Here is an 18,435-nt window from a genome sequence, read left to right on the forward strand (position 1 = left end):
TGACTTCGCTTCTACTGGCTGGAAGTGAGCAAAAATGGTTAAGCATCGTTCTTTTAGAAACTATGACAATTTCATGGGGTTGACGGTAAAATTTGAAGAAAAAAGAATGAAAATTTTAAACTGCTGTGCGTTCGCATCTACCAGTTGGAATCGAGCCAAATTAGATGAGCAGCGTTCTTTTAGGCAACCTAACAATGTACTCAGTAAATCCCTGGAATCCAGAAAATGAAGCCATTTTTGAACAACCCTAGTACTTATGTTTTTCAACTACTCCCACTTCTACAAAACAGCTCTTCGGGCAAAAGTACGCAAAGTTTTAATGACTCGAGTTGCGATTACTCGTTGACTCAACTTGACACGAGACAATTTCTTAAAGACTGAAAATAACTCGATTTGAGTCAATTTGTGTATTGCACACGAGTCATTACGCATATTTGTCCAAGTCCTATAACTCGAGACTCAGACGGCCAAGACCGGCATCCATTCGCAACTTCGAAGAATAGGAAAGTTCCACATGATTGATATTTCGTCTAGCAGTCCTCGTACATCAAATTTTGGGCCAGAAATTGTAAAGAATACCGGAAACGAGAATGTTTGTGAGGCATTTGATATCATCGAAGCCGGGTCGTAAAAATTCAGTTGAACATGACTTGGGACTCCAAACTGACTCGGTGGTGAATTGCAGTAGACTCGACTTGACCCGAGTCAAAACAATAGAAGTAACATTGACTTGAAAACCTGCAACTAGGTTACAACCCTTAGGTTACAACCCCTAGGCCTGCTTCTTTTCAAGGACATGTCAATCCCAATTCAAACTGAAAATGAGGATTTGTAAGTATTCAAGTAGCTCCAAAAAGCAGATTTGGCTTCCTACTAGCAGTTGGGGCACAGTGATATTCGAGTGCTATGCTACTACTTGCAGGCTTGTACGAAGTACCAATCAAGTAGGTTGACGTTGAACAACTACTGTTTTTTGATTAGTTCTAGTTCAGTTAATCTTGATTTTTGTAGTTCTAATTGTCTGATTCTTAAGTAATATTGTTGTACTGATGCTCATGTGGAAAGCTGAAAGCTGTCGATTTGAGTGGTGCAATTCGCTGAGCGTTGAAACTTTGAATCGAACTATACCTTGGTTACTGTCTTCGAATCCCAGGACGGTACAATTTTTCGATTTTGAAAAATAAAGTAAAATTTTTCGAAAATGGCAGTCGGTGCCAAACGGTTAAAGGGTGTTAGTTCTAGTTCTGCGAGTTTCAAAAAGTGAGTAGTTTGAGTAGCGAGTTTTGAAAAGCGAGTAATTTTACAGTAGTTGTGAGTTCTATAAAGCGAGTAGCCTAGTTCTACTTGTAGTTGCGAGTTTTATAAAGTGAGTAGTTCTAGTTGCTAGTTTTGAAAAGTGAGTAATTGTAGATGCAAGTTTTGAAGTGAGTAATTCTACTTGTTGTTTTGAGTTCAATATAGTGAGTAGTTCTAGTTGTAGCAGCGTATTTTAAAAATCTAGTAGTTAGTACAAGTCTGACTACTTATACTTGAGTAGGAATTTACGATTCTACCTGTGCTCGAGTATCAACACCGACTGACCTGAGCAACTCCGAACGAGTCGGATGAAAATAGATACTTAGAACCATGAATGAGTGCTTACCGAAACTGATTCAAGTCCTGTAAGGGTGGCGGGGCGTCGGCATCATTGTACGTGTCCAGGACAGATGTAGGTAACGATTGCCGGGACACCACCTGTTGGTCTGTGGACACAGATGACTTGAAAGCTTTTCTCGAGTTGATATCGATCAGGCGAACTTTTGAAAAAATGAACAAAATTATTTCAATCATGAAACTGGTTTCTACGGAAGTCTGATAATATGCTATAAATGCAGCACACAATAGCCAGATAAATGTTATATTGCATATCCTAGACATTGTGCTGCATTATCTTTAGAAGCAATATTCTTGTCGGCCACATTCCAACAGTATGATAATGGGAAAGGCAACAGCAATGACATAACAGTTTCATCGAGTTTAGGGTAGGATTTGCTTAGTCAGAAGTAAACTCAAGATTGAGAAATAGCTTAATTCTGTACTAGTAGGCTATTTTTGATAAATATAAATATCTATTTTTGTTACAGTGGAGATGATCATTTTAAGCACTTATTCATACACTCCCTGATAAAGTTTCATGGCTCCTTGCGGACCTTGGTCCACGGGCTGTGAAACTCTATTCTAAAATGAAACGACATTTACATACATATTCGCATTTGCATGTGATTCAAAATTTGAAAGAGTCTGGTGTCAGCCATCTGAATTGAGTATTAATGTTGTTGATTCGAGCGGTGAGAGACGATTTTTCAGAGTACTGAAATGACATGCTCCTTGCAACTAAGAGTTCATTTATCAGCTAGTACTATAATTTTAATAGTATTTTCCACGGTGAAAGCCTTGAAACCTTGATTGGTCGTATCTCAGCATATGATACATGTAGTACAAAGCTAAGCACGTTAGCGCAAATGACATATATATGTCAAGTCGTGATCAACCCACAACATTGCCACAAAGTGCGAAGAAATAGGTACGGTACTGTCAAAAATAGAGTGAATTATGTGATGTAGAGCCGGCATTATATTCTTTGAGGCCGCATAAAAGGTAAGTACCCGCATTCTTCATACTGCTACTCAATCAGAATCAAATCACTCATGCAGGTACTAGCAGCCAAGTATGAGGAACCTTGTAGTGTGCGATTGCGGAAGAATCACATGATGCGGACATTTGTTCTGCGTCATACCCACCTTCTTCAATATTCGAGTCAAGCTGAGTCACCTTCACCGACAATGTCTCGATACGATCCTTGAGAGAACTCGCTCTACCGTAAAAGGAATTCGCTTCAGAGAAAAGCTCTCCAAAGATGTCTTCCGCATGTTGAGACAGGGACGCCAACTGGTTGATAACACCTTGAAGTAAAAAGTGAATAATTTATAATGTGTAATCCATACGGTTCGCTTTGTAAAAAAACAGAGTACGAGTTCATGAATATATGAATATGAAAGGGTTCGATTAGCCCAGCTGCGAATACCCGAATATTGCATATCTTGAGCGAGAAAGATTTCAATTGGAATTTCATAGAAAGGTCATATTGGAAATCAAGTAAAAATCTCGTAATTCAGCCAGACGTGTGTACAACCTACTGAATTTTCAAAATGCGCAACTAGAACTAGAATAGGCTAACTCACATTTCTAAACTCACAAACTAAAGCTGATGACTAGGGCGATTAGTTTTTGACATTGCAAAAAAAGTCATAATTTTGTTAAAATTGTAGCGTTACCGATAGGTCAAAAAATTGTCAAGATTGTTAACAAACTTTAAAAATGTTTGCAAACTGCATTTCATTGGTACCGTATCATAGAGATTGTACTATCGGTAAACTTTCTTACAACATGTATACCACTTTATAATCTTACTGTTGTAGAAGTAGATGGCCCACGGACCGGAAGTTGAGAACAACCGCTGTATACGATTCAGTAGGCCTATAGCAGATATCGGGAACTAGCAGAATATGCACAGCAACTTATAGCATACGTCATGGATATATCGGAATTACCTGATAGTGTATTGTTCGTTACGCATTCCAATTCATTCTTTAGGCCACTGGGAAGTTTTTCCCGACACAAAGAGGCGGGTAATACAGACCTTTTAACTAACGGCATATCGACTTAACGAGCATTGCTGAAAAACAAAAATATCGGTCGGTGAGGATCATTTCAACAAGACTGAAATAGAATGATAAAATCACAAAATAACAATACCATCATACAGCAAGTCAGTGGTCGTACTTTTTTTTTCAATTCACTAGATAACCCAAGTTCACCATTCGGTCTCTTTACCCACACGTAGACAAAACAGTATTTCAAGGCATCTTAGTTGAAGGCCGTCCATGTCACCTGCCAGATATGATTATCATAAAACCTCTTAGCCTACTATATGAATTATGATCAATCTGGCAGTACATAGTGATCTGAAGACTAGCGCTGGGCACAATGATTCATTCATGTACTTAAATGTGAATCGATTATATTAGTTGTGATCAACCCACAGCAGTGACTAAAAATGTAACGAAATAAGCATGGTCGAAATAATACCTTGTTTTTATTGAAATATAGAACTGACATTACATTCCTTGTGCTTGTATCAAAAGGCTCAAGTATTTGAACTTACAATCTTATCAACTGTTACAATGTCATAATCAGGAATACTCGATTCAGAATCGAATCACAAGGTACTCGATTTTGCTCAGCCCTACTGAAGATAAGTCCCGGAGGATAATAAAACAGATACAGCATATCGGAGAGCTCTCAATCAGACATACGCACCAGGGTTGTTAAAATAGAACGGTTTTTGTCAAATTTTAATGGCTGATACCAACAAAATTCTTATCATTAATAATGATTTAACTTCCCTTCGTAATATACTTTTTAAAATCGGAAATTTTTTACTCCAATAACTTTGCTTCTATGGTTTGGAATTGAACCAAATGTGATGTGGCCACTCAACAATTTTCTACAATCAGCCAGAAAAAATTGAAAAAATAAGTTATCAGCCCTAATACACATTGTTTTGTTCATTTCTTCTTTCACGACTTTGCCCCCAGTCTGTCGAAGACACTGGAACATTTAGTACGGCCCCGAAACAATCCAGCCGACGTGCTTGAAACGGCATTGCTAGAGATCGGTTTTTTAGGTGGCAGTATCGGACTTTCCTCGTTGCTATCTGACCGACGCTTCTGTGGAATTTTCATGAGATTTCTTTTCTTTATTGTTGTTCCTGAATCCCCTTTTAATTTTGATACAAGTTCCTCCGATGGATTCTGATTTGGTTTGTCAACCACAGCCCGGCCCAAACGATCCAATACGCTTGGTTTCGTATTTACGGCCGGTTTCAACTGTTGATCAACTGCCGGTTTTCTACCCGAGAGTACAGCTTTTTTCTTGAGAGTAACAACCTTCTTTTTTGTGTTTGGTGTCACAATTGCTGAGGTACTTCGATCACCAAGCCTCTGCAAAACGCTACTTTCCTCAACTTTCTCACAATATGGTATTTCCGTCACACGTTGAGACGCAGGTGTCGCAACAGTAGGATTTGCTTTACCTTCGCCCAACCTTTGAAAAACACTCCTTTTTACTGGATCAAGTGTTTCAGTAACAACACTACTGGGCAAAAGAATATTACTCTCTGAGCTCACTGGTGGAGCACGGACAATTTTTTTCACCTGTGGATTCATGAGCTTAGTTTGTGCCTTAGTTTGTGCAGGAATTTGTTTCTTCCTGGCTGATAATTTCAGCCCGTCGACAAGCTGTTTTGAAGAAGCGTCTCGCTTAGACTGTTCGGAAACGAACCGCGCGTGTTTCAGTATAGCCATCTTATCACCGACAGCTCTGATGCCGATGTCTGACAGTATGTCGCGATCCAATTCGGACAGCATATCTTTTTGAATTCTGTGATCGGAAAACAACACCGCGTATTGAGCGCTGAGCTCTTCGGGTATCCCCGCATCTTGGAAGAAATTCACCCACGTTTCAGATGAAGGTATATCAGCCATCGCCAAAATTTGAAACGAAAACGGGCGGGTTTCAACTTTCAAGTACGGCGGAAATTTTAGGTGCAGCTCCACGAAAACAAGTTCTATTCCTGCAGTTGGGAGGAGCGATATCATTCCTTGACGTCACTTTGGATGCAACCAAGCATATCTCATTCACTAGACTGTATCAAAGCATAGATATATCGTTGGGTTATATTTTCATCTGAACAAGTCACACACAATGTACAATGCGATAAGACACAATGCGATGTCATGAACAGATAGGAGGATGTCGAACGACACGCATCAGTAGCGATCCTTTACTCAAACATCCACCTCGGCCAAGAGTGCCCGATGTCACAGTTCTTTTTCGATGTTGATCTTTTTAAAGCCGCGGCCCTTTCTCATCATCATCATCATTGGTTTATTAGCAATTTTATCAGTTCAATACACCACAAAAATGCGATACAATGAAAAGACAGGAAGATGTCGAAGCGACAAGGAGTAGTCTATGGAATCTGACACCCACCTTGGCCTAGGGCTAGGCGATGTAAAGAGGAGGCATGCACACTGAATGAAAGTAAAGAAGATAGTATAGAAAAAGAATGCGACAAGAAATCGGGCGGCATGTCATGGGAAGCGAGATCGATAGATCAGTCGTGGTCCGGTAATCTTGAGGATGGACTGTATTTATTTAGTAGTAATTGCTTGTATTTCGACTTAAATGTGGACATGCTCGTCGACTGTCGGATGGCCGGCGGGATACTGTTCCACACATCAGGTCCGGCATATTTGATGGAGCGATGATCTTTTCGGTCGATCATATGATATTTGGACGACGTGGACGCGCGTGTGTTGTACTTGTGCGCTTTTGATTCAGAGGTAAAGAAGTCATTGAAATATTCGGGGCAACGACCGCAGTGAAACTGGTACATAAACTTGGCGATTTCTAGTTTCCGCATATCTTCTATGTTTAGGACGCCGAATCTCTTCAGCAGCGACTTATTGGATGGGCAGCCAGGACCCTTTGGGGCCCTAGCTATGATTCGGAGTACTTTATGCTGTAGTTTCTGCAGTGGCTTGAGTGCAGTTTTACTGGCAGCCCCCCAACAGAGGATGCCATAATGTAACCATAGTCTTTATAAGATAGTCGTTACACTCCATTGTACGCGGTGGTAAGTATTGGCGGGACAGCAGCACCTAGCGGTGGTTGTGTTAATCTTTATTTTGGGCGACGGTTGTCCTTGTAACGGCCCTGTGGATATACAGCTGTATCACTCAAGTATCAGCTGTATCACTCAGGTATCAGCTGTATCACTTCAAGTATCGCCCAGGTATCACTCTGCAATAAGTTTCACTGCGTCTGGATGCGCGAAATAATCTGTTATCTCTCAAATATCAGCTGTATCACCCAGGTACCTCTCTACATAAAAAGTATCACGTCAAGACTACGTCGGGGATGCGAAATAGTCAGGTATAAGAACAAAACGGTATCGTCTTTTATCGAATTCGTGTCTAATATCGAAAATAATGCTGTACTGAAAATAACCGAGAATTCCCTTCAACCTCCACAATTTGTATTCTGTTCCTTAAAGAGATTTTCGCTTTGGTTCCGTTTCATTTATAACCATATGTCTCGTATCAGTACAGCAGCAATAGTAGCAGCAGATATTTCCGAGGTACAACATCCGTGTATAAACAACACTATGTAGCATACACCTGGCACCATTTCGAGCTTGAAAATATAGTCCAAGAGAAGACTTAAGTTAGGTATGTTGCAATGACCCGATGATGACAAAGTCATCTTTGTACCAGTACTTCAGTGAATATAAGCTCCTACTGAATTATATTTCCTGATTACAGCTTTTTGGTGCCCTTTTACATCATAATATTTTTCGCACAGGATAGTGGACAAATCAATGAATCTGGCAGGCAACTGATTTCGGAAATAGAATTCCACATTGTTTTTTAAGAAAGTTAGTTCTGGATAAAAACAGGACAGCATTTCTTCGGCAGACGATTAACCTCCGTCTATTCAACAAGGCTATATGAATAATAACGATTTTGACATTTTCTTGAATACTCAAGCACCACCGATTGCTATTGCTTTGCATCTCACGCAGCATTCAAGAACGTGTCACACATATTCTAAAATTTCATCATGGAGATAGGGTGTTAATTGTGACGTTGTTTATCGGCATACGACTGGACGTGTTGCAGGCAATCAAAACTTCGGCAATGTCGCAGAGTAGATAAGCAACGTCTTCTGCAGAATCCGAAAGTTCACCAATTCGTCGGTCCCCAGACGAAGGTCTCCTTTGTCCTGAATGTGAATATATTCTTCGACGATTTACGACGAGATGAGTAACATCCGATGGCCCTAAAATGAATGACCGAGCATATTAACAACAACAGAGGCTATATTATTTGGTAGAGTGATTGCATCTTTATCGGAACTGTAAATGGGAAATGGCATGAATACCGGTACTCATTGTAAACACGAAAAGTTGTTTCGGTGAACGGCGCCATGATAATACTGTGGCTAGATAACGCATACACGCAGTCCTCGCGTTATCGAACAATTCAATTAGCTCTTCATCTGATATATCCATCGCAAACATTAAGAATCAGTCTCTGGTAATATGTAAATAATGCTTGATATACAAATGCCTTCTTCCTCTTCGTCCTAAAATCGAAAATGTTCGGTGAATGCAGGTAGTTACATTCTTCTACGTTTAATAACCGCAATGAGAAATGTATAAAAATCAAGTGGTAACAAATAATATCAGACAACCCCAAATAGAATGACCAGCAATAGCAACAACATAAGGGTACACAACAGTTGGAGATGGTATATGATGAGTACTGACGTACGGTATCATTACTCGTTGTAAAAACAACAAATTTATAATATTTTGGCGATCAATGCCTTCACATTATTGCTAAATAACGCATTATTATAATCAATACTTACATTACAAAACAATTCCATAAGCTCTTCATCTGATATATCCATCGTAAATAGTAAAGATCTACCTCCGGCCGTGGGCAAATAATACCGAGTTGTATGAAACTGCTTCGATGTACCTTACCACCACTAGGTGCTGCTGTCCCAACATAGTTAACAATGGAGTGTAACGACTATCTTATAAAGGCTATGATGTAACTTCGATTGGATTAAGGATTTAAAGAGTATCAGAAGAACCCATGCTGGCATGAAGCGCCCAAGGCTGTAGAACAGGCCGCACTTCGGTGATAATTTCTACTAGTTCTTTCCATTCCTTTTGAGTGCTTTCTTTCGTCGGGTCTTTTTCTGGGCTTTTTTGTCGCCATAAGAACGGCAACGGCGGTGGAAGAGGGGCCTAGATAAACCTCCGACGGGAATCGAACCGGGTCCGTCAGAGTGGAGGGCGCTTATCGTTACCACTAACATCGTTGGGTTCACAATGTTCACAATGTACAATGCGATAAGACTATAGATAATTAAACTACGGATAGATACGCAACACCAGTCGTCACGCCTGCTTGCGCGGAGAAAATTACTGCTGGGCTATCTGAACGCAACATAATAGACACTTACGTGACCTTTGACACGAACCAATCAGGTTGCAGCAGGATGTAAACAAAGAACAAGCCCGGGCAAGCTTACTATGAGCTCTTATGGAAAAGGGTTGAAAATTATAGGTTTTTAGCAAAATTACATTGAATTGGGAATAGCTGGCTTTGGTGAATGGTAATAACGTAGAGCTAGTATGTATTTGCAGTGTTATAACCTGCAATAAGCATGAATGGTGGCAAGCACGCATCAGCATGGTATGTCCAAATGAATGAATTTCTGACAACTTTTCGGATGAAGCAACTACTGCTGTATTATCCTTAGTCGTATACTATAGGATTGTCGTACCGAATAGCATGTATTAGAGGAATCTTGAGTCAGGATATGTGTGGTATCCATTATGTGGGCTTGGCGTTATATGCGTTCTATTTATGGAATCGACATTCGTGTATAGTACAGTCTACAGTCTGTATCATTATCTAGCAAATTACTGTTACACTGGACACCTGTATGCATATTCAATGATCATATTAATATGATATATGTTAGGCAACATGATCCGTTCCCAGCTGAAATCTAGCTCGTGTGTTGAATCAGGATAAATGCCGGATAAACACTGCTAATAGCCTGTGTAATATGGAGATGGCTACCCAGACCGTTCCTAGTGTGCGCTTTTACCTTTTCCAGAGCCAATAACATGCATGGAAGAATGTAAAATCTGGATAAAGGCATGTGGACTTCCTTGTAGTCATCTGAATTCTCATTTTATTAATAAAATGACATATCTATTATTGTACCAAAAATTGAATCGTGACATAATCTAGATGAAACAATTCTGTGTTTCAAAATGAGTCCAATCTGAAATGCAGTCACACTTGATGCCACAATCGACTTGGTGTGTGTCTAGTTTTATTCCACTCCAGTCTTGTTGCTTGATGGTGTGTAATGTATTGAAATTGTTGAGAGCAATATATATTCAATAATGAGATGAATGGTTGAAATTGGTAGCGGTGTACCCTTCGATAGAACTCAATACGATCGGTTCCTAGGCTTTTATTAACATAAAAGTAAGCTAGTGTATCTGAATACAACATAGCAATAATACAGAGTTAACGTAGGTACAACTAACAGAAGCGACGCCACACCCAACTAGTACGAATGAAATGAATAGTCCCGACGTGAAGGTAATCAGGAGCAATCAGTATAAACACCCACTAGTGGTCAAAAGGGACTGATACACCACAATCTCCCCCACTAACAAAAGCAAAGTAATTATTTAGAGGATTGTCCATATCGTTCAGGCGCGCGTTTAATTCTAGTTGATCTTCTCAAGGGCGGAGGATCAGCGACAACTTCTTGCAGAGTTTCTGACGAATCTTCTTTGTTGCTAACTTCAACCGTAGGTTCAACCAGAGACGAATCGTCGGCCACTGCACGGTCCGGTTCGGCAGCCCCATCATCGACAGGATAGGGCTCAGTAGTAGGCGGATAAGGTGCGAGGTCCTTGACTGAGACGGTCGATTCCACTCCAGATGGATGCCGGATCAAGGCATATTTGGAGTTAGCTTCGAGCAAATCGACTTCGATTCCGAGCGGATCACTTTTGCATCTCCTTGCGAAGTTCCTCAGCAGCACGGAGCCTCCTTGGAGTATCCAATCTGGAACTGATTCCCCCATCATACTTCTCCTACTGAAATTGAAAAATCTGTCGTGCGGACACGAATTAGTAGAAGTACACAGAAGCGAACGGATAGAGTGAAGGGCATCGGGCAACACAGCTTCCCATGAACTTTCAGGCAATTTTCGTGAGGCTAAGAGCATTTTTACTGATCTCCAAAGTGTTTGATTCAAACGCTCACATTGGGAGTTTCCAGTGGGATGATACGGAGTAGTTTTGCTCGTTGCTATGCCTTTACGGGTAAGAAACGTTGTTACTTCCTTCGATAAGAACGAGTTTGAACGATCGCTGTGAACATATTCGGGCAGACCGAACAAAGAAAACAAATCAGTGAGACAATTAACAACGGTAGCAGAAGTCATGTCTCGGCATGGATACGCAAATGGAAATCTGCTATATTCGTCAATAATTACGAGCAGATACTTTCGAGGTCCTTCAACAGGGCCTTTGAAATCAATACTTATTCTCTCCCACGGTCTTGTCGATTTGACGAGACGGTGATGGACATTGGATTTATAGAATCGCGGTTTGATTTCTGAGCATATTCTGCAGTTAGCGCAGATCTTTCTGACTTCATCTACAGAGAAAGGCAAGTTTTTCGCTCTCATAAAATGGTTCAACCGCCGTACTCCGGGATGAGCAAGAGCTTCGTGCACCTGACGAAGAGACAAGCCAGAATTTGGCAACGAGCAACAGACACGAGAAAATGTATCCGGAACAACATTCTCAGTACCCGGGCGATGAATTATTTCATACTTGAAGGCGCTCAATTCGAGTTTCCACACCGACAACTTGGCATTTTTGATTTTACTAGCGTGAGTTTTGCTGAATATGAACGACAACGCTTTTTGATCGGTAACGAGGCGGAACTTATTGCGGTGAAGCAAGTATCCCCATTTTCGTATGGCCTCAATAATAGCGAGGGCCTCTTTTTCAACAATATTGTATTTTGACTCGCATTTGGAAAGAGTATGCGACATAAACGATACAGGTCTGCCTCTTTGACTTAGTATGGCCGCGATAGCCACGTCCGAAGCATCACAGGCAACCTCGAAAGGTTCGTCGTCATATATACAACTTAGGCAAGCACCTATAAGGCTATTTTTCAACGATTTGATAGCCTGGAGTTCATCGGTTTTTAACGGAAATTCATTGTTTCGAGTCAATGGTTTCACTTTCTCTGAAAACGAAGGTATCCATTTCGAATAATAGGCAAACATACCCAAGCAGCGCTTTAAACTTTTTGCATTGTTAGGGATGGGCATATCCATCAAAGGTTTCAAATGGCAAGGATCAGGCTGAATTTTGTTATGGGAAATAAGGTACCCCAGGAGCGATAACTTTTCAACAGAGAACGCACATTTCTTTTCATTCAGAGTCAGCCCGTCAGCCTTGGCAGAGGTCATAAAACGTTCCAACCTCTTATCGTGTTCTTTTCTATTTTTGCCATAAATAGTAACATTGTCCAGGTAAGCAACAGTACCTTGCAGGTTATGATTTTGGATAAAATTGTCTATGAATCGCTGGAAAGCTGCGACGCCGTTTGTTATCCCAAAAGGCAGTCGACGAAATTGGTATAAATTACCGTCAGCTTCGAAAGCTGTTAGAGGACGGTCGGAAGGGCAAAGAGGTACCTGATGATACGCGGATTTCAGATCGATGGTGCTATATACCGTTCCTTTAGCGACTTCATTAACAATATGCTCGATTCTAGGGAGCGGATACGCATCCATAGGGGCGTATATCTATTAATAGTTCGAGAATAGTCGATAACTAACCGCTTTTTATGGCGTTCATCTTTCGTCACCAAAACCTGAGCACGCCACGGAGAGACGGACTTTTCTATCACATCTTCTTGCAGTAATCTTGACACCTCTTCTTTGATGAATTGGGCGTCGTCGGTGCAATAATTTCTTGATTTCACAGCGATGGGATCGACATTTCTATCAACGAATTGGAATATCTTTGGCGTCTCTGTAATCTTAGCGGCAGCGACGGAACAGTGAGAGTCACCGATGATCAAGTCGCTTCGAGGCCCGTTGAACTTGAAAATGACGTTCTTGTGAGTTCTCAGGAACTCCAATCCTAAGATCACATCCGCGCACAAGTTGTTTACGACTCCGAAACGTGTTTCGCTGTATTTATGATCCTGTATTGTGAATGACGAAGTAACGTGTCCCAATACTTTAGAGGTGGAGTCCTTCGATGCCAGAGTAATAGTGGATTCCGGTCCGTGCAGAGGGAGTGCAAGCGAATTAGCAAACGACCGTCTCATGAAGCATTCGTAGGCCCCCGAGTCGACCAGCGCCTCTATAGTCAATCCTGCTATATTGATAATGATAGCCGAGTATCTGAGTGATTTCGGTACTCCAATCAACAGGGAAGCGAGGTCCGCCACTTCAGCGGAATTAAACGTTACGGCACCCGTTCCACCGGCGGCTAGAGAAGCTAAATGAGAGGCTTCATCAGAATCATACGCTGGCGCAGCGATCTTCCTATTTTGAGTGCCACTTTTGCATACCTTACCGAAATGGCCTTTATATCCACATTTATAGCAATCGGCGTTTTTCGCGGGACAGACCTTGCGCAGAGGGTAATGTTGACTGCCGCAATATTGGCAATTCTTGTACGCTTTCGTGACGAGTGCAACTTCGCCGATTCCTCCCGGCGTTATTTTGACTTGATCGCTATTAGTCGTCTGTTCAGATCCCACAGCACTCACGGCGGCAGGGACGGGCATCGATATGGGCTCGTAGGAAGACGAAAATTGCTGAGCTCGCTCGAGAGATTCGGCTATCTGAACCGCTTTGTCTAATGTCATATCATCGTGCTCCAATAATCTAAGACGAATAGTAGGCGAACGTAAGCCAGCAATCAAGGCGTCACGAACTGCTTCTTTTTGATGCTCGTCGGAATTTACAGCAGCGAACATGCAATCTTTAGCGAGAGTTAGCAATTTTAGCGAAAAATCAGTGACGCTTTCTCCTTGATCCTGACGAGAGGTTGCTAAGAGGTGTCTGGAGTAGATCAAGTTATTCTTTTTCTTGTAGAGCTTGCATAGCGTCTCAAGAGCGGATTCATACGTAGCGAAGTGCTCTACAAGAGCGAACACATCCGGCGATATATATCCGTATAGAATAGCCAATTTATCAATAGTCACTTCAGCTGGAGGGTCAGAAGAGGATCGATTGGGAGCCGCTGAGTTTGAAGCGGAGGCCTGCACGGCAACTAAGAATTTCCCCAACATCTTCTCCCAATGATTGAATATCTTCTGCGAGTCAGCCGAGCTTGGCATCACTTCCAAAACAGGCACACGTATGTACTTTTCTTGAGAGAACGCCATGTTGAGATGACCATTTATGTTAATAAAATTGTTGTACCCTTCGATAGAACTCAATACGATCGGTTCCTAGGCTTTTATTAACATAAAAGTAAGCTAGTGTATCTGAATACAACATAGCAATAATACAGAGTTAACGTAGGTACAACTAACAGAAGCGACGCCACACCCAACTAGTACGAATGAAATGAATAGTCCCGACGTGAAGGTAATCAGGAGCAATCAGAATAAACACCCACTAGTGGTCAAAAGGGACTGATACACCACAGATACGTTGCATGAGTCGGACGAGTACGCCTTGATAGGTGCCTGCACAGCAGTATTGCTCTGTAAAATAAACATATTATATATTTTGTGCAGGCTTGATGGATTTCTTTTATGAAGCTGCAGAAAGAGGAAGTCGATGGATAAAACGCAAGAAAATCAAATTTCTGGAAGAAGTATAGAAGCACAAAACAGGAAACTCGTCCAGGAAATTACAAATTGACGGACAATTATTGCCAGTGAAGTTCAGTTCTCAGAGGAGCATCATAATGTCAAAAGTTGCGGAGAAGCTGAAATTTTATGCTAGACTACATTAAATTCTTTCTGAATTGTCCGACTTATCCTACTGACGTCAAATTTATGGTATTGCTGTAAGCATACTATTAAACAATTGGTTCAGCCACATGTAACTGCTTCATTAAATCGCGATTTGGCCATGTAGATATGTGGTTCGTAAAAATGCACCATTTGCATTCATTCATGATTTCTCAAATCTAGAATGATTATTGACTGTCAATAAATCACATACAACTTTGAAAGGATTGATGGATTGTGGTACACTTACTTTTATGCAGGAACTATTCACAGGGACCATTTCAGATCGAAATATTAGTTAAATATTTGGATTAGACAAGAAATGCAAGAAAATGATGGAGTTCAGCTATGGTGAGCCAGGCAATGCTATCATGGCAGAAAAGGGATTCACCATTGAGTCTGAAATCAAGAAATTGAATCTAGATTTAAATATTCCTGCACATGATTTACACAACGTCAAATGACTGAGCAAGACTGTTCCAGAACAAGAAAGATGGCGAGAGAACGTATTCATATTGAACAGCTGATCGGAAGAATCAAGGAGTATAAAATTTTGTTCGGTGTCATACTATGCAGCATTGTGTCAATCTCAACTAACCAAATACGGACTAATTGCATACTCTAATTCAAGATTGAAAATTAAAAATGAATGACGCAACATATTCGGCAATTGTGCAAATTCAGTTCCATTGTGAATATCGTAATGCCTAATAGCATGCTACGGATCGTATTTGCGCGGTGCCAAGGTCAGTCTGTACCAACAGTGCATGTCTAGATATTCCAGTGGTGTGCATTGAAGCTTATTCAGATGCCCAATTTGTTGAATGAACAATTCTCCAGAAGAAAATGTTCTAGGATTATTTGTGTTTGGTGGAATGTTATAAAACTGAAGACACCAGATACACCAAAATCTACCTTGAGGCAGGAGTTGATCGGTTGCGAGTACGGTGGAGAGATTGCTTGTCAATCACAATGGAGCTCACTGATGCTGATGCAAATCACAATGTAGTCCTTTTAGCTTCAGGTGCTGGATTGTCTTAATCAATGCATATGCATGAGAGCATATATCAGAACCTATATATGAAAATAAATCATGGTAAAATATCTATTGCAGGAGTCTCTGAAAAAATGTCTTTATCCTTACTTACCCTGTCTTACAAGTGCAAGACGAATCAATAATGGATTTTCCGAGAACGTGTATTTCCATTGAGTGTGTTATCTCACTTTTCCGCAAGTTGCGATAACATTGGCTGTTCCAAAAAGAGTGGATTGTCTCCTCAATCTTTATCCCTAAATCGTGTGCGTAGCGCTCCATGAAATACTTCGAAGCTTTCTCCGCGGTGTTAGAAGAAGATGCTGTTCCACTCAAATCCATAAATTCGATAGAATCTCCATAGCTTTCAAGTTTCATAATAAATACACAAAAATTGTGATGTGTGGCAGCAGCTATATTTCATAGTATATATATTTCTGAACATGAGATATGCTTGAAAATTTTGCTCGAGACCTGGAGCCTATGAAATCGTCAAAATATGCATACCACAATCCTATAGTATAGTATACAACAATCGTCGCTTAATCCGAAAAGTTGTCAAAAACCCGTGTATTTGGACACAGCACGCTGGTGCGTACTTGCCACCATTCATGTTCATCCTAGATTAAAAGCTGCAACTAGATACTAGCTCTACGCTATTACTATTCCTTAGGGCCAGTCATCCCCAATTCAACGTAATCTTGCTTAAAACCTTCATTTTTCAACCTTTTTCCATAAGAACTCATAGTAAGCTTGCCCGGGCTTGTTCTTTGTTTACATCCTGCTGCAACCTGATTGGTTCGTGTCAAAGGTCACGTAAGTGTCTATTGCTAATCCAATAGCTGACGACCCGCGTGCTTAAATTCAATAAAGTTGATCTTATTTGAAAGCTACTGTCGCACTGATTCCGAAAATATACATTAAAATTGAATCTGGGCAATGGAACCCCCTTGAAATACATCTCAAAGTCTGAAAATTAGCATTGTTCTAAACAATCGCAGCGACGCATCACAATGACCTTAACAATAGCCCTTGCGTGGTTGCTATAGCTTTATTTCCGGAAATTGAAGGCATTACGACACTTGCTTTCATACTGCAACATATGTATGTTGTCCAGACAAAAGAACTGATATTAACTATAATCAGGGTTGTAATGACTCGAGTCATGACTTGACTCGAGACAGACTCGAGTCACGATTTTTTTGTGACTCGACTTGACTCGAGTCATTTTCTTGAAATGGGAAAATGACTCGACTCGACTCGAGTCAATATTTGGATTGACTCGACTCGTAGGCTACTCGAGTCATTACGCATGAATCGGCCCATGTCATTGACTCGGCTTATTTTCTATGACTTGAAGATGAAGAAATTTGCGAATCGTAATGGGTAGATCAACGCATCTGACGAAATCTGCCGACATCGCTATTTGTCGCCACTGCTTTCGTTGCACTCGTCTGATATCAGATATGCCACCGTAAAAACAGCAGACAATGGTACATATAGTAGCAATGCATTGTACAAAATCATCCTGTGATGAAGAGGTAATAGATCCTCCGCAATCAAAGTACTCAAGACTTTTCAATTATACAAACAATCGAAGCAAAGTTCAATTAGAGCCAATGAAATGACTCAGATGGTCAAGTACTTGGATGAGACTGATAAAAGCTCATGTGTAGATTTGAAGGTGATGATTCTTTGCATTTTGGGCGACTAGAAAGAATGAGCATCCAATGTTCTTCAATGTGGTTCAAAAATGCTTGTGAAATCTAGTGCACCAGTGGAACGTGAATTCAGTAGCTGTGGATTTATTCCAAGGCCATGCCGCTTATAACATATATGAGGATCACCTTTTCACTTTAGTATTTTTGAAGTGTAACTCGATCAATGATTTGATCTGCTGTCTGTGAAATCACACAATACCCTCCGTCCATTTGACGTTTTGTTAGGTATGTGCATTGTGCACGTGAGTAATAATGAATGGCTAATGTTGTGTGATGTTTGTACAATAGGGCTGTTCAAAAATAGTTTCTTTTTTATTTTACTGGGTGGCTACTGGATAAAATTGTTATGTTGCATAAAAAGAACACTGAATCTGGCTTAATTTTAAAAGGTTGAATCAATGATATGAGAGGAGAAAATTTTATTTTTGAAAATAAACGGAGTGTTTTTAGTGAGAAATTCTTTCATATAACATAATTCCATACTAGTAGTAAGCCGACTATTTTTTCATATCCAAAATATATTCTACTCTAATAAATTCGCTTTTTCTAGTTGGAATGGAGCCAATTTTGCTATGAATCATATGTTTACACTATATAACAATATAATGAGGTAGCCGGAAAAATACGAAAATCTCTATTTGTAATTAATCCCAAATTTTCTCTCCTAGTTTAGTAAGAGAGAGAGAGAGAGAGAGAGTCTTTATTTTCATCAAACCAAAATACATAACACACGGCAGTGGTGGTGGTACAGAAAATATGCATGCACAGTATAGTATAGTAACGCTCCGGCGGCTATTTCGGGAGCTGAGCAGGAAAGCTGACCTTTTTTTAGTCAACCACCTGATAATGTGAAAGAAAAACTGTTCCTCTACATAAACATGCATCTGTTGATTCTCTATCAGCTGGTATCTAGACGCGACTTCGTTGGTTCTATATCAGATGGTATGTAGACGTGAATTCGTTG

At 40.5% G+C, this 18,435-nt stretch overlaps 3 protein-coding genes and 1 long non-coding RNA gene across 4 annotated transcripts in view; 1 reads left to right on the forward strand and 3 right to left on the reverse strand.

Annotated features, from left to right (window-relative positions):
- LOC145452231 (actin-binding protein WASF3-like) overlaps positions 1-18,435 on the reverse strand; it is a 68,591-nt gene that overhangs the window by 9,035 nt on the left and 41,121 nt on the right. The window contains exons 2-4 of the mRNA XM_080330452.1: positions 3,591-3,714; positions 2,781-2,942; positions 1,643-1,796 (exon numbers count right to left, since the gene is read on the reverse strand). Of these exons, the coding sequence (XP_080186578.1) occupies positions 1,643-1,796; positions 2,781-2,942; positions 3,591-3,696 (422 nt within the window). The 5' untranslated portion in view covers positions 3,697-3,714. The remainder of the gene's footprint in view (positions 1-1,642; positions 1,797-2,780; positions 2,943-3,590; positions 3,715-18,435) is intronic.
- LOC145452232 (uncharacterized) lies at positions 3,713-5,892 on the reverse strand. The gene has a single exon (XM_080330453.1). It carries the CDS (start codon positions 5,697-5,699, stop codon positions 4,620-4,622), a length of 1,080 nt encoding a protein of 359 aa, XP_080186579.1. The 5' UTR covers positions 5,700-5,892; the 3' UTR covers positions 3,713-4,619.
- On the forward strand, positions 9,134-14,941 carry LOC145452324 (uncharacterized). The gene is made up of 2 exons (XR_013919298.1): positions 9,134-9,297; positions 14,499-14,941. It is a non-coding gene; the product is annotated as an uncharacterized LOC145452324 (long non-coding RNA).
- LOC145452323 (uncharacterized) lies at positions 12,298-16,583 on the reverse strand. Its single transcript, XM_080330531.1, has 3 exons — positions 15,866-16,583; positions 15,633-15,791; positions 12,298-14,465 (listed from the first exon to the last, which is right to left on the reverse strand). Exon 3 carries the CDS (start codon positions 14,139-14,141, stop codon positions 12,450-12,452), a length of 1,692 nt encoding a protein of 563 aa, XP_080186657.1. The 5' UTR covers positions 14,142-14,465; positions 15,633-15,791; positions 15,866-16,583; the 3' UTR covers positions 12,298-12,449.

The sequence above is a fragment of the Botryllus schlosseri genome, chromosome 12, assembly GCF_051294905.1.
Source record: "Botryllus schlosseri isolate E-star chromosome 12, Bs_hap1, whole genome shotgun sequence".
Lineage (NCBI taxonomy): Eukaryota > Metazoa > Chordata > Ascidiacea > Stolidobranchia > Styelidae > Botryllus > Botryllus schlosseri.